The 16508-nt window shown below is 53.1% G+C and overlaps 1 protein-coding gene across 1 annotated transcript; it reads left to right on the plus strand.

Annotated features, from left to right (window-relative positions):
* Positions 1-2177: 2177 nt before the first annotated feature.
* Positions 2178-16211, plus strand: FAM213A (family with sequence similarity 213, member A). The gene is made up of 6 exons (XM_005871777.2): positions 2178-2392; positions 6887-7065; positions 8683-8774; positions 11816-11956; positions 12613-12777; positions 15525-16211. Exons 2-6 carry the CDS (start codon positions 6888-6890, stop codon positions 15630-15632), a joined length of 684 nt encoding a protein of 227 aa, XP_005871839.1. The 5' UTR covers positions 2178-2392; position 6887; the 3' UTR covers positions 15633-16211.
* Positions 16212-16508: the final 297 nt, after the last annotated feature.

The following is a 16508-nucleotide window of genomic DNA, read 5'->3' on the forward strand; positions in this document are numbered from 1 at the left end:
CCTCTGCAGGAGTGTCCAATGCATGATAAATAGTCATGGACTGGCAGTTGGAGTCCCCGCTCAGTCACTGATCAGCCTCCCCCATGTGACCTTGGACTAGCTGCCCTTCTCTGTGCCTTAGTTTCCTTATTTACTCAGTTGGGGAAGGGCTGAACCAGAGCTCTGAGGGGAGGAGAGAGGAACCCAGGAGAGCAGAGAGAGCTGAAGCATCCTCTCCAGACTTGTTCCCCGAGGGCCCGAGGCGAGGCAGCCCACGTGCACCCTTAGCTCCCTTTGTTCCTCAGCACCCCTTCTTCCTCGTGCCCTGGCTCTGCCTCAAGCCAGCTCACTCTGAGGAGGGAGGATTCCCTGGGTGGGGCTGCACTGGGCAGGTGTCCCCTCCGTGTTTAGAATACGATGTTGTCTCTACTTGTTGCAGGCATGAATTAACCCACCCAGCGATGGTACTTTGTTTTATTAAGACTTGATCAGTTCCTGCCCGGAGACGGGTCCTTGAACAGGCAGCAGTCGGGGGCGGGGAGGGGGAAAGGCAGGGATTGGGAATGCACGCCCAGCAGCAGAACAGTAGCACAGTGTCCCATAGCTTTCTGGACGTCAGAACCCAGGAGTTGCAAGCATGCGGAACTTTAGTGTCTTTGGATGTCAGAACTGAGATAGCCTCATAGATTTTCTAGTTCCTTCCTCTGTGTGTACAGATGAGACCCAGGCCCAGAGTGCCTTCAGAACTTATGTCGATTGCCCTGCCAGTGAGCAGTAGAGCTAGGACCCAACCTAAGGCTACCTAAACCCAGGCTAGTGTTTTCTTTAAGGTCATGCCGGCGGCGCTGTCTGCAATTACCTTCCGTACTGAGCTGAAATTGGGTGGCTCCAACTCTGCCTCACTATGGTGTTTAAAGGGTAAAATTCAGATCATTTTGTTAGACATTTAATGCCTACCAGTTACCAGGATTTGTGTTAATGCTGGAGATGCAGGAATGAAGAAGTGACCCCTGCCCTCATATTGCTCCACCATACTCTGTAGACAGACATGTAAAGAACTCAAATACACAAAGTCCATTTGCTTGTGCAATGTGCAAAGATATGTGTGTGTTTGCATATGTACACACGCTATATAATCAGAGGCAAGGGAGCAGTCAGTTGCCAGGGCTTTCCAGAATGGCTTTGGAGAGAAAGTGGAATTTGTTCTGGGCCTCTACCTAGTTGGCAAGGATGGCAAGGATGTTCTGGGTAAAGGAAGTGACAGGAGCAACAATGGAGCCTAACAACATGCTCTAGGCCTTGCACTCTGAGAGGTCTGGCGAGGGTGCGGAAGTGGCAGGGCTGACGCAGAGTGGTGGGCTGCAGCTCAGCTGGGAAGGGCTCTGTCCGCCTGCTGAGGAGGTCATTGTGAGAGTCCAATGCCAGGGAAACATGCTCAGGTCGCGGTTCCACTCGCTCTGGCTCCAGCGTGGAGAGCAAGCTGTGGAGGACCCGGCTGGAGCCCGGCCAAGCTCAGTTGTGTGGTTCCTGAAATGGGCCAGGCACGAAGTGGTAGGGGCCTGGGCCTGGACAGAAGCCTCGAGGTTAAGAAGAGCAGGCGTAGCAAACACATTTTCCTGAGTGGGTATGGGCTGCGAGGAAGAGTCCAATGTGACCGTCCGTTTCTGGCTCCAGCAGTTGGCTGGATGCTGTGTCATTCAGTGAGCTGGGGAGCTCGGGAAGAGAAACTGACTCCAGTGGGGGTCACTCAGGGACGTAGTGAGCAGAGCTAACCTACAGAACACCCGAGTGGAACTGGGTCAGGAACCTGGAAGTCAGTACCAAGGGGTGGGTGAAGTGCTGGAAGTTGGTGAGGTTGCCCAGGAAGGGAGGGTGGGTTGAGAGGAGTCACTTAAGTGGCAGGAAAAGAAGGGAAGGCAAAGGAGCTAAAGAAGAGACAGCAGGTGAGGGGCCTCCGTGGTGCCAGCCGACTTCCTGGGTGTGGGGAAGAATGGGGTGAGGGTGCAGACTGCACAGGCAGCCCGGGAGAAAGGGAGGCCTTCCTTTGATTTCGGTGAGTGGGACACATGGGCTGTATTAAGGGCTTCGCTTCATTGAGCTGCACCGGATAGCAGAGAGAGCTGTTGGCACTTGATAAATGTTATCATCTGCATGACTGCAAATGACTCAAACTTTGCTCAACGTTCTGAAGGGCTAGGGGGCCTTGCCAGCTTTCTGGAAATTGACTATTGGCAGCTGCAGGAGCTCCAGGGTTTCTGGGTGGCCTGGTCCTGCCCATGGAATGAGGGAGCTTCGGGCCATAGGCAGGACTCGGGAGCTCCGCCTCCAGCCCTCCCCTGCTGCCCGGCTGTGCCTGCTCACTGGATAAGCCTCTGTGCTGTCCGCAGCAGCAGGAGTGTGGACGCTGTGAATGGTGAGTGCCTTGTTCCCAGGTTTGAACTGTCCAGGGTTGGGCATCAGGGACCATGTGTGGGGGAGGGAAGGTACTTTGTGACGCTCTGGGCTGCAACGAAGAAACACTCCGCAAATTGAAATGGGCAGGAGAGGGTAGAGTTATGATGAGGAACCAAGAGTGTGTAGACTCCCAAGTGAGCTGTTTTGGGTAATCACAGGATGTCACTGGGGTGCTTCAGGAGCCTTAGCATTCACCTGACCAGCTCCTCATTTTGGAGTTGGGGACAATGAGGCTGGGGTGGGGGCGAGAGGGCTGTGGTGGTGGAATCAACCCAGCCTGGCCTCGGCAGCCTAGCTGGGTCTCCTCCCCCAGTACCATGCTCTTCCCAGACCAGAGCTGCCACTCTGAGCTGCCACAGCTGGTGTTGGTTTGTGGTCTTATCGTGCGTCACCTTCTTGTGTGGGAGAGGACAGATCAGATAAGCCCGCAGTGGAGCACTGGATACTGTAGCTGTGTCAGGTGGGGGCTGGCTCTTCTGTAAACAACCTTGCTATTATCTTTCAGCGAAACTGACCCTTTCCTTAAGGGAAGGGGCTGGAAAGGGAGGAAAGAGAAGGGACATCTGTCACATGGTAAATTTCCTTTAGAGTAAACATGGTTTGACTGTATTTGATGACTGAAAAAATAAGTTGATCTTTTTAAATTCTCTTTAAGACAAAGGGGAAGGTACCCCTTGACCTCCAGGAACCCACAAGGGAAGGTGTGGGGAGGCAAAGTGTGACAGTAGAAAGACTTCCAGCTTTGGGGTCTCAGAGGTCTGGGTCCAGGGTGCAGCCTGCTGCCTGCGGGCTGTGTGGCACCCGAGAAGGCACTGAACATCTCTAGCTCAGTGCTGTCAGCTGCAAAACAGAACCGTGTCTGCATCAGTAAGGAAATCAGAGCATGCATGTCGGGTGACACCAAGTAAATGCTGCTTTCCTGGCCGCCCTCTCTTTCTAGTGAGTAGCCTTCGAGACCCATGTGAAAATGCATTGTTCCATTTAGCTATGAAGGCTCCCTCTACCCCCCTCCCCTCTTTTTTGTCAGTGATTTGGGCTCAGAGTCAGCTCTCGCTGTGCAACAAGTTGCAGTGGTGCATACTCTGAGACAGGCCAGGATGGAAATTGCTTTGTAGTTCACGGGGCCTTGCCTGAGGGGCTGGACCTACATACTTTCTAGGTGTTTCCGAAGTCAGTTTTCACTGCTTTCCAGAGGCCCCAGGGAGCATATGAGGCCTGACTCTCACCTCTGGTGCCTACGAGGCTCTCACTAACTAGTGCCACAAGGCCTGAGGATGAGGTCCACCCCCTGCTCCTCTCCGGATCCCAGCCAGAGGAGGTGGTGGGGTGGTGCACATTGCTCCTGGTGGTGCTGGAGCCCACATCCTGTTGGCACCTCTTGAACTTGAGGTAGAGAGTTGGGGGCCTTGGGGTCATTCTCAGAGTGCCTTCAGTGCTGACATTCACCCCCAGTTAGCCTGCTGCTTCCCAGGTTTATTCAGCCCAGGCCCCGCCTGGCTTTTCCATCCTGCCCCCGGGGTCCTACATCTGCTCCAAAGACTCCTGCTCTGGGTGCTTCTGTGGCTGCCTAGAGCAGCCGTAACCAGCTCTCAGCCCTGGGCTGACACAGCCCTTGCTCATCCCTTTCTCCACTCATTTAGTTTTATTTGGAATAAATAAATATGTGGAAAGAAATTGTGAGTCTGGTTGAGTCTGGTCCCTTGTGCTCTTGTGCAAATAGGCTGCATGACTGTTGGTGGAGCCTGTGCCTCTGAGAGTAGCTGTGGTGTGCAGCGAGGGTGTGGAGCTGACCGTGAGGGTCACTGGGCTTCCTGAAGGGCACTGATGTGTTCCAGGAATGGAAGCAAGTCCTTTTGTAGGGTAGATGTAAGCTGGCCTTTGAGTTCTGGTGCAGAAATATTATCAGCTCTGTGATCAGAGGCCACGCCGTGTGCTTCTGAATCATACACACATGTCAGAGAACCAGGGACATTTCCAAGTGTGTAAACATACAGCAATTGTTCCACACGCTGGGGAACCTCTTGTTTACAGCAGGCAGGTGAGAGCTATGGTTTTCCTCCTAATTGTTTTCTGAACTGTAATCCAGTAATGTGTAACTTTGCTACGTAGGAGAATTGGAAGCCAGCCTAAGAACTTTGGGCCGGCTTCCTGCTTGGCCCAAGAACTTTGGTCTTCCGTAGTCATCATCTTCATCATTCAATTCTGTTGGACTCATTTCAGCGCACATTAATGAAGAGCCCACTGTATGCCACACAGGCATGTGCTGGCACAGGAGGTTCAGAGCTAAACGGAGGAACAGACAGGTCTCAATCTTGTGTCGCACAGGAGACGGATCATGGGTGCAGTATGGGCACAGTACCAAGGTGGGGGTGGAGCAGCACCTCTCGGGCTGGGAGTGGGAGTAGGCAGAGCATCCAGGACGACTTGGAGAGGTGTTTGGGTCTTGAAGAATAGAAGGAACAGGTTAGGACGTTCCAGGCAGAGGTGTGATGTGTTCCTCTGTCACCATAGCTGCCCTCCCACAGTGAGCTGAGGGAACAAACAGCCTGCCCTCATGGCCAGCCAAGCACAAGATCCCGGCTGCTTTGCTCCAAGACAATGCTTCTGAGACTCTGTGTGCATGTGAATTGCCCGATCTGATTACAATGCAGTGTGTGATTCCTTCGTTCTGAGGCCGGCTGCAGATTCTGCGTCCCCCACGCTGCCAGTGCTGACCCAGGAGACCACATGTTGAGTACTGAGGTTATAAGACACTTCTCTCCCAGCTGAGTCCCTGCATCGGAGATACCATAGCGGCGTCCCTTTCCCCAACACACACACACCAGCCTCCCCCCTTCCCCCTCTCCCCTAATATACCGGATGCCAAATTCTTCTTTCTTAAATGCTGCTTTCATTTGGTCATTCCCACCCGCCCCCCTAGAAGTTCCTTTTTATTTCTTAACTCAAATCTGAGCTTCCCAGGCTGGCCTAAACTCTAGTCTGACCTACCTTTCTTTTCCCCAAGTCAGCACTACCAAGTTACTCCCAGCCCCACCTCCTGGCCCTGGCGGGTCCCTCGCAGCCCCTCCCTTGGCAGTGGTATGCAGAGTTCTGGGCATTTGCTTAATCCTTTGGAGAAATCCTCTCCCCAGCCAAATCCAGGGAGAGCTAAGTCTTAGGTAAGGAGGGCCTTACACACACATACACACACACACACACACACACACACACACACATACACAGAGTCTATACCTGCTGATCTCAGCACAATGAGCTATGCTGGTATTCAGGGAGGAAGGCTCCAATGTAAGTCTGATCCTTAGGATGGTGAGAGGGCCATATGGAAAGATAGATTCTGTTATGTGGTTGTCATTTGAAGGAAGGCTGGGTGGGTACCTGCTGCTGTTTCAGGGTGGGCTGCATCTAGGAGCTCACACCCCTAGGCACAAGGCTTCCCTCCCGGAGGAGCCTTAGGGAGGCACCGGTGCACGAGCTCAGAACCAGGCTGGATGGTTCTGCAGGACCCGCTAGAGCTCCCATTCAGTGGCAAACCCCTGCCCGGTGCACACAGCTTTTGCCCAGGCCTCTGCAGCAGACCCCAGCGCTGTGCTCTTCTTACATGTGCCTGCTCTCAGGCTCTGCCCCCATTCATTCGACAGGCGCCTGTGCAGTTCTGTTCTAGGGAAAAACTGTCAGATTAGATACTGGTGTCTAATGGTGGTCATCTCTATTCAGCTGTCAGTGAAAAGATGGGGGTGCTCTGAAGATCTCTGCATTCTGGTCGACTATGGTTTTGTGATTGCTTCTTTTTTTGCTTTTGTTTTGTCTTCATCATGAGCCTGTTTTATTTGTATAATGAGTAAAAAGTAAAGCTATTCTCAGATGGGAGCAATGCACCGAGATTGCCTGCCTACCACAAGGGAGGCCCTGCTGGGAACTGTCGGGCTGATGAGTAGGATACGGTCTCTATTTCTGAGGGATTCTCAAAGAGGAAGAAGGATAGGGTACTGGGACAGTGTGATCCGTGGGATGTGGTAAGTATCCTCTGATCACTGAAGAGAAGACTGCCCTCCATGGGAGATGATAGCCCAGACTCCTGGACAGTGAAGGAAAGGCAGGCATTGACGGGGGGGCGGGGAGGCGGGTGGGGAAGGTAGGCAGCACAGATGAGCAGCACAGAGCTGGGAGGCCTGGGCCTGGGCGAGCGAACTCAAGAGGAGCATCTGAGGGGGCTGCCATTTCTCTCATCGCTCCTGACTCACTGGTGAGCTCCTCGGGCAGGAACCTCCATGTGTCGGTTGCATCCAGCTCTTGGGGTGGCAGGTGCTCAGTCCCCTGTCTGCTTCCGCGGCTCCCCCTGCCCCTTGCCTCTGGCCACCTGGTGGCTGCCCGGGTGAGCCCTGCACTTTGCCAGATCACATTCCTGCTGTCTTGTGAGAGCATTAACGTCATCTTCCTTCTTCTCAATCTCCAGAATGTCTTTCCTTCTGGATCCAAGCTTCCTCTCCGTAGGGATGTGGTCGATCGGCGCGGGGGCCCTGGGGGCTGCTGCCCTGGCACTGCTCCTGGCCAACACAGACATATTTCTGTCCAAGCCCCAGCGAGCAACCCTGGAGTATCTGGAGGAAATAGACCTGAAAACTCTGGAGAAGGGTAAGCAGTGACCCCTCTGCCCTCAGTACTTTTCCAAGGCACTGGCGTGCAGGCTTATTTTTTCTGTGTAAAATAACTTTTTTTATTGAAAAGATAATATAATAACGTTAGGGAACATTTAATAACTTTTTAAATGGCTGATAACTCCATTACCTTAATGATACTTGTTTTTAGTTCTGCACGTTTTTTGCATGTTTACTTACATATTACTATATATTTGTGATCTGGGTGTACATGGTATTTTACAGTTTAGGGTTTTCTTACCAAACTGATTATTCACTTTCTATTGCTGTCTCTCTAACTATAATGATACTTGCTCTGTAATATTTAGTGATGTTGTAGCACCAGTTACTAAACCAGCTGTTCCCAAGTGTGTGCTGAGGACTCTGGGCTCCTGGATCTTCACAAAATAGGAGCTCCCAGCCAAATACATCTGAGAAACACTGTATCCAGTCCAAGTTCCTGGGGCTCAGCACCGGGATTTGCTCATTGAAAGGAGGTGCCTGGACTGTTGCTGGCACAGGCATGCCAGCCCTCACCTGTGGTGCGGCTGCGCACACGGGGGAGCCCAGGGTCGCACTTTTGGAACGGACCTGCCTGTCTCCCTGGAGTCCCGGTGGACAGCTGAGGGCCACACGTTTGCAAGTGGCAGCTCCGTTGCCTCACTGTGCTCTCAGCTGTGGATCTGGAGCTCGGGGGTTTCAGTCATGCCGATAGTGTGGGTAGAATTGGCATGAGAGTTTGGTGAAAGTTGGGGTCACTGACTGGGCGGTCTCCAGGTTGGCCCCTCAAAGGGAAGCCATCGTCATCTGCTCAGTACGTGAGGAAGCTTGTCAGAGGAGGGCAGGGACTGTGACTGCGATTTATGATGTAGGTGGTCTTTCTAAGGGATCAGGGAGTCCTGCTTTGTTCATCCCAGGGATTCCCAGTCTCATCCTCCTCTCTTTTTTTATACAGCGTCCCACAGGGGACATGGATTTCTCTAAGGAATGTTAAAATAGTAAGGGTTCACACTGATTGACCCCTCAGTAACTATTATTAGATACTGTGGCGAGCACTTACATAGCCATCTGTTTATACTCCCTGCAGCCCCGTGCTGGACATCTGCTTTTATGACAAGGAAACTGGGGTTCAGGGGGAGACCCAGCTGGTCAAAGTCCCATGGCTAGATGCAGACTCGCTCTGGCCCTGGAGCCCGGCTTGAGCTACACTACTCTACTACCCCAGCTACCCCCAAGGGGTTCCACGTTAGGCGTCTTCTACCCTCCCTATGGATAATATTGTGGGGTAAAAATATTTAAAATTTCTATTGACTTAATCCCTTTGAATACTTTTTTAAGAGTTGGGATTTGCTTAGCTGCCACTTTTCCAAAATGTTTCAGTTTGGGATGTTCAAGTTTGCAAATAATTTTTTTTTTTTACGGAGGAGGGGCGTTTGGAGTATATAGTAGGATCCTTACACAATATGAATTTTCCTGAGAATGACTGTTCCCCATCTGTGCTTCCTGTTTGCTTTCCCATGTGTGAAATGCAGGTCCAGGCCCTCTGCTAGGCCTGGTACCACTGACGAACAGCTGAGCTAGCAGAGAGGATGCTGGACTCTTTTCTTTTCCCCAGAACCAAGGACTTTCAAAGCAAAGGAGCTCTGGGAGAAGAAGGGCGCTGTCATCATGGCTGTGCGGAGGCCAGGCTGCTTCCTGTGTCGAGAGGTGAGTGCATTTGGAGATCTGTTCAGAGAAAAGGACTCCAGAGGGTGGAGCCAGGGCACTCCAGCCGGGACCCGGGACTCGGGACCTGCAGGCCCACTTTGGCCTTTGATCAACACTTGTCCTTCTTTTGTTATTTGCTCTAGCATTTCTTTGGACTTACTCTCTGTTTCTGCTCATTGAACCACTCACCATACCCTGGGGTTAGCGGCACACTTGACTGTCCTTTGTGACTCCCAAGCCCTATCATTCTTGCACTGAGTCCTGGACTACCTTCCTATTGCATCAGGACGGGGACCAGGCCCAATTCCCAGTTCCTGGGGCTCAGCACCGGGATTTGCTCATTGAAAGGAGGTGCCTGGACTGTTGCTGGCACAGGCATGCCAGCCCTCACCTGTGGTGCGGCTGCGCACACGGGGGAGCCCAGGGTCGCACTTTTGGAACGGACCTGCCTGTCTCCCTGGAGTCCCGGTGGACAGCTGAGGGCCACACGTTTGCAAGTGGCAGCTCCGTTGCCTCACTGTGCTCTCAGCTGTGGATCTGGAGCTCGGGGGTTTCAGTCATGCCGATAGTGTGGGTAGAATTGGCATGAGAGTTTGGTGAAAGTTGGGGTCACTGACTGGGCGGTCTCCAGGTTGGCCCCTCAAAGGGAAGCCATCGTCATCTGCTCAGTACGTGAGGAAGCTTGTCAGAGGAGGGCAGGGCCCAGCCTTGTCGCTTTACAGACAGGTAAACCCAGGGCCGGACTAGTTTGGTCACACAAGTCAGTCAGTGGCAGAAGACCCAGGTCTGAGATCCGAGCCCTGCCTGGGGAGAGTGGGAGTGACAGCGCTCCTGCTCTTGAGACAGCTTTGCTTCTCGATGGCGTGGCCGCGTCCACGCCGTCCTCCTCCTCCTCTGGCTGTGCTCCCTGACCCTGAGGCGTTCCTCCGCCTGGCCCTTCTGTCCCCTGCTTGTGTGGTCGGGCTGGCAAAGAAGCTGCTTACGGCGGGAGATGGTGTGCTCTGCTGCACCTGCATTCAGGGCGCTGCCACGCCTGATACTCCATTCGTGCCCCACCACATCCCTGGAAAATACAGCTTGTTGTTATTGTTCTTTTTTTGTAGAGGAGGAAATTGAGGTACAGGGGCTGTGGCAAAGTCATACCGCTGAGGGGAGGCATGCTAGCTTCCTATTGCTGCTTTCACAAATTATCACAAACTCAGGCTTTAAACATGACAGATTTATTATCTCACAGTTCTAGAGGTCAGAATTCCGAGACGGGCCCCATAGAGCTATCTTCCAGGTTTCAGCGGGTCTGTGCTTCTTCTGGGGGGTGTAGGAGGGAAACAGCTTCCGCCCTCCAATAGCTCTGAGAAGCAACCGCAGTCCTGGCTCGTGGCCCCTCCCTCCATTTTTAATGCCAGCAGTGGCTGGGCGAGTCTTTCTCACACGCGTGACGGTGACACAGACTCTCCTGCTTTCCTCGTCCACATTTAAGGACCCTGTGATTCCACCTGGGAACCACTTGGGTACTGCAGGATAGTCTCCTTTAAGGTCAGCTGATGGGCAGCCCAGATTTCACGGGCTGCCTTACTTCCCCCTTGGCTTGTAACAACACATTCACAGGCTCCTGGGATCAGGATAGGGCCCTCCTCAGAGGTCCTCCCATGGTTCACACTCATAGCTTTTGATTCCAAATCTGTGATACCTCCTAACACCAGCATGAGGCCTGCTGTGACTTGATTTCTCACGCTGGTTAAACCCAAAGGCTGCAGCCTGCTTCCTGGGCATTGGTCTCTGCCCCAGCAGAGCATTTTGTGGGAACTTGTGTTTCTAAAAGGATGGTCCGATGGCAGTCTGAGCTATTTTGAGTGGCCTGGGGAGGAGGTCCGTGACTGTCCATTCATAGCTTTGCACAGGGACACACCCAGAGTAGAGAGCCCAGGAAAAGTGAGTGAAACGTCTCATGTCACACACATCGGGCCTGCAGTCCTCTCTGCTCCGGGGCAAAGCTTGCCATCACCGAGCCTCTAAAGCACTGTAATGAATTCTGCTTCGTTGTTGGCTGTCCTTTTGTTGTTGTTCTAGAAAATAAATGAAAAATTAAACATAGTGCCACTGTACACCAATGTGTTTGTATGGGAGGTGAGTGAGCTGCATTTGGGAGGGTTTCATGCTATTTCTTTCATTCTGACATCAAATGTGAAAAAGGAATTTGTTCTTAGCTTCAAAGCCTTCCCATGACACAGGCAGTTCTTAGTCACCCAGGCGCGGTTCCTGGGAGTCCAGGACGCTGTGCTCCTCAGCTCAGCTGCGTTCTCTGTGTCCACCTTCGCCTTTGGCTCTTCCCACCTGGTACCTAGTGCCTTCTGTGCCCCCCGCCATGCGCTAGGCACTGAGGGGTACAGGAAATGGAGACACAATTTCTAGCCACAGGGCACCGTGGGAATGAAGAGCCAGTGCTCAGCTTAGTGGTAACACACAGACTTAGTATGGGAGTCGCCCAGCAGGAAGGGTGGGATCTGCCCAGAGAATCGGGCCTTCACCCCAGGCCGGCGGGCAGGGGGGTTTTTAAAACAGGGCTCCCTTCCTGGAGGGTAGGGGCTGGGCTGCAGAAAGGAGGCAGGTTATTGCCGTGAGGGGAAGCCAGCTGAGCAGAGTGTGGAGGCAGCTATCCCCAGGCCTGCTTTTTGGTCCAATAGACCCTTGTGCTATTTTGGTCTAGTGCAGGGGAGGGGCTAGAAGATGAGTTAGGAGAGAAGCATCGTAGCCAGGAGTAAATTACCATGTTTGGCTGCAATCTCTTAGTTTTTGGATGCTCCCTGGGCAGCGGTTAGGACACCCATAACAGGAGCCTGACCCGTCCTCCCCACGTGCAGAAGACAAGCCTGTGCTGAGGCCTCATGCCCACGGGACAGTGTTGTGCTGGGCTGCACAGGCCTTAATTGTTTCCGGCATTCTGTCGCCTTTGTTCTTCCGCATTCAGGGCCAGCCATGCTCTGGGCTGGAGGGAAGTGGGTGTTGGTTGGCCACAGAGCCCTGACCTTCGCTCTTTTCTGCAGGAGGCTGCGGACCTGTCCTCCCTGAAGCCCAAGTTGGATGAGCTGGGCGTGCCCCTCTACGCCGTGGTGAAGGAGCAGGTCAGGACCGAAGTGAAGGACTTTCAGCCTTATTTCAAAGGAGAAATCTTCCTGGATGAAAAGGTGTGTCCGTGAGCCTGTGATGGACTGCAGGGAACTGTGCTAGGTGTGGGGAGCTTGGTACCGGAGGGTGTGTGGCCTGGAGCTGCAGGCTGGGCTGGGCGACTGTGCTAGGTGTGGGGAGCTTGGAGGGTGTGTGGCCTGGAGCTGCAGGCTGGGCTGGGCTCCCTGTCAGCTGCCCTGAACTTGCAGGGCCTTCCCAGCCTCTGAGCGGAGCCTGATCGGACACTGAAAAGCTGTCCTCCCGCGTGTTAATTGAGCGCTTCCTGAATTATCACTTGGGAAAGGTTGCCTAGGAAGTGGCTGAAACTCCACTGGTTCTCCCCAACCGCAGGTGGGGGCCCAGCACAAGCCCCTGTCCCTTAATTCATTGCAGTCATATTTGTTTTCCCTCTGTCCTCCCCTCTACGAATGTGGGACTGAGTCACCCATCAGGCCCAGGAGCCCTGTAGTCTCTAGCAATAGGTCAGAATCAGGGCTGAACGCTGTGGGCCAGGCCCTCGCAGCCAGTGCTCCTGGGGGAGGGGGGTGTGTGTGTGTGTTGGGAGGACACAAACCAGCAGGCTTTGAGTCTGAAAACCAGTGCCCTGCTGGGAGCCTGTGCCCCCTGGGGAAGGTGGGCAGCCAGGTACTCAGAGGGTCTGTCCTCACTGCTACAGAAGAAGTTCTACGGCCCCCAGAGGCGGAAGATGATGTTCATGGGATTCGTCCGGCTGGGCGTCTGGAGCAACTTCTTCCGGGCCCGGAGCGGAGGCTTCTCTGGAAACCTGGAAGGCGAAGGCTTCATCCTCGGGGGCGTTTTTGTGGTGGGATCAGGAAAGCAGGTAATGCCTGGGTCTGTAGGTGTCGGTGTCTGTGGGCCTGAGGCCCCGATGGGGGCGACTTTCCCTACTCAGCCTCCCAGAAAGCCGGCCATGAGGAAGGGGAAGGGGAAGGGAGAGGAATTGCCGTTTATCATAGATAATGGGGGCGAGTTTCCCTACTCAGCCTCCCAGAAAGCCTGGCCATGAGGAAGGGGAAGGGAGAGGAATTGCCGTTTATCATAGATCTCACGCCTCACAGTTTGCAGGCGAGGGAGTGGCCGCCCTGAGGAGTGGACTCCGAGGTGGCACTGCCGGGGCCTGAGCCAGGCATTGTGAGGCCGAGTTCTGCTTTCTGTGCCTGAACAAAAGCATAGGTTTTCCTATCGAGAATGCACTTCTTTGTGGTATTCCCAGGTCCACAAGGGTGGACAGTGGAGAAAAGGGAAGGAGAAAGGATTCAAAACAGACCTGATGAGGGGAAGTAGCAAGGAGATGTGGGAAGAGACACCCACTGTGGGGTCCTGGGGACAGAGCCGCCCCTGGCGGGTAATATGCTGACCGCACAGGTTTCTCAGGCCCTGGCTGTGAGGATCCAGAGTAGCTCGGGGACCTCAGGGTTGTGTGTGGGGAGATAAGGTCTCTGTGGGCCCTGGAGGGAGGCAGGTGGGTGAGTGCTCCATGTCAGACCTTCGGAAGCCTCGAGCCATGGTGGTTCCCCTGCACCAGAAGGCAGTGCCCGCAGCGGCCAGGAGGACGCAGAGCAGGGAGGGCATAACATGGGTGCAGGCTCGAAGGCCTGGCAGAACCTGGAGACGGGGCTTGACTTCAGCCTGGTCTCCGACACCCTTAGCATGGCATTAACTCGTGGTCTCATCTGCCTTGGTGGACCTCACAGCTAACGCTGATAATTCACAGCTTTTCCTAATTTGGGAGGAATAAAAGCAAATGGGAATAGAAATATTTCCATTTCTAATCCCTCCTTTAAAGCTTGGTAACTGCTGTTGCTGGTCTGAATTAGAATCTGGTGTGAGTTGGTGTCCGATTTAACATAAACCTATTTGCTGACTTGCTGCCAATACCGGAATGTCGTGGTGACATGACTGCCAGAGAGGAACTGACTCCTTCCCGGAGCTCGGCTCTCATGTCTTCACAGCCAGGCTGGGACGTTAGGTGTGCTATTCCCACCCACGTGTCAGGAAATGGGCCCAGAGACATGAGCCCAGGCAGCAGCGTGCAGCTAGTAAGGGGTGCAGTGGAAATGAGACTCGGGACTCCGGTCTGTCCTGCCCCCGCACCTGCCCTTTCCTCACCACAGTGCTTCCCAAAGGCCCTTCCAGATGCCCTTACACTTGGGCTGCCCACTTCCTCAGAGGATGGCTCAGCCTCTGCCCACTCTGGCCCTCTGGAATTCCTTCCCCTCCCTCCCTCCTTCCCTTGGCCCCGGGGCAGGGCTTGGCTCACCTGCCAGCCTTCTCTTGCCTGGCGGTGACTCATGGGGTGCTCACGGGCTCCCCATTCCTGGCTGGCATGCCCCTGGAGTTGCTAGGCGTGGTGTTTGGCTTTGTTGGTGCTCCCTGGAGCTCCCGCCTCCTTCCTTCCTGCTGGAAGCTGAGGGGCTGGAAGCTGAGGGGCTGGAAGCTGACGGCTGGCCGAGCCTCGGGACTGGCCTCCAGGTTCCCTCGGTGCAGAGCTCTGCAGTCCCTCTGTGCCAGGTGCCTCAGTGGGGTTTCCTTTGTAATCATCTTTAAAGCATAATTACTTTAAAGAAGGAATGTGTTTTCCACATAAATAGTTTGAAAACGAAACAGCGTAAGGTAGGGAGAGCGTCCTTTATGCTCGGCCTCCACCGAGAACCTGCTGGGACAGAGCGGAGCTGAGCGGCCTTTTGTTTTGTTGTTTTCAGAAGGTGGTTTCTTACTAAACCAGATGTTCTTCTTCACCTGACAGTGGGTCATGAACATTCCCCATGTCATGTATGTGCCTCCGCAGCACTGCAGTGTCTCATCCTGCTTTGCTGGCAAGTAGATAGTTTCCTGGTCAGCTTCCCTGGGTCACCTGTGTGCCGGGACTTTCCCCTTGCGAGTTTGACATGCTTGGAGGGAGCTTTGTAAACAACGGCACAACGAACACGTTTACAGCTGTTTACTTTTTAAGTTTAAAATGAGTTCCCAGATGTCATGTCATGGGTCAAGGAACACTTAACAAGGATGCCTTGATTCTGACCCCAAACACATTATTTTATCTTTCTTACCACTTCGGGGAACTGTGGGGTACCCTGTGTCTTAGTGCATTTTCCATCCCAGCATTGGAAGGGAGGGCCCGTTTCTTAGGAAAACTTACGTGAAGAGAGGGCCTCTTTTCAGATGGTCATTCAGCACCTGCCGGGGGCTGACCTCTGAGCTCCGCTCCCATACTTTCGGGCTCTTTCTGTTCTCTTGGCTTGGCACGTTCTTTTACCTCACCTCTCCCTGTGGACATCCTGGTGACTCTCCTGCTTTACCTGGGAAGTCTTCCCCGTTCCCTCAATGAGATGTGATCGCCTGATGACTTCCCACTCCCAGAGGCTGCGGTACAGTCCAGACATTGTGACCTGGCTGTCCCCTGATCCGCCCCCCGAGGACTGAATCCTCAGGGGGAAGAGCCAGCCTGATTCGGCCTCTGTCCCCTGCTGCCCGAGCACAGGGCTTAACAGACAGCTGCCGCACGGCGTAGTCTCATGAATGAATGACTCGGAATGAGGACTGATGTTCCCTCTCCTTTCCTTCCAGGGCATTCTTCTTGAGCACCGAGAAAAAGAATTTGGAGATAAAGTAAACCTAGTGTCTGTTCTGGAAGCTGCTAAGAAGATCAAACCACAGACTTCAGCTCAGGGATAACTAGGGGTTCACCTGTGTCCCCAGGATGCCCGGTTTCCACTGGTGTCACTTAGGCCATCTTCTTAGACTAGATCATTCATTGGTTTAACATTGTGCTCTGTTTAGTAAGACAAACTAGGCCCCAATAACACTGATAAAAACCTAAGACATGAGTGAGGGGTATTTCAGCTAAAACCTGGAAAACACGAGGCTTAAAATTGGCTGGAGCACCGCATTACAAACGTATATGGTGTTTGAGGTGCTGTTATTTGAAATGAGTTTACTTTCATGTCTTTAAAAATCTAGGGAAATTTGGTGATTGACTAGAAGATTAAGGATAGAAGGCTTTTGGCTTGTGTGTTTTCTATAATGACTTGTTAAATAACGTTAAAGTAATAACATAAAGGAACTGATGTGCTCTGGATGGCTTGATAAAGGTAGATCATAAAACGAAATCTGTTTTTTGTCTTCCTTTCTAACCGCAGAGGTTTGTTTTTCTAGAAGAAATGATCATCTCTGGCTTTACTAAAATTATGCAGCAGAAATTGCCTGTAATACAAGTTTTTCTGATGAAGCCAACAATAAAAAGATTTACCATAATGATGGCTGAATTTATATCGTCTGTGCCAAAGACAGTGGATGTGAAAAATCAGCATTTCCGCATGTGTGGGAGTGAGGTGGCTGGTTCAGGGCTCAGGCGGTGACTGGTCTGACTTCATGTGGCGGCAGTGATGTGTGTGTACACAGGCCTGAGAGGGGCTGGGCTCCTGAGCCTCCAGGGCACGCTCTTGAGGACTTCACCTGGGTCAAAGGGTGACTCATCCCCCAGGAGTTAGGGCCCCTGGGACTCCAGCTACTGAAAGGATAACTCAGATGAGAATTCTGTGGTGCCTGGGA

Source organism: Myotis brandtii, unplaced genomic scaffold, assembly GCF_000412655.1.
Source record: "Myotis brandtii unplaced genomic scaffold, ASM41265v1 scaffold356, whole genome shotgun sequence".
Taxonomy (NCBI): Eukaryota; Metazoa; Chordata; class Mammalia; order Chiroptera; family Vespertilionidae; genus Myotis; species Myotis brandtii.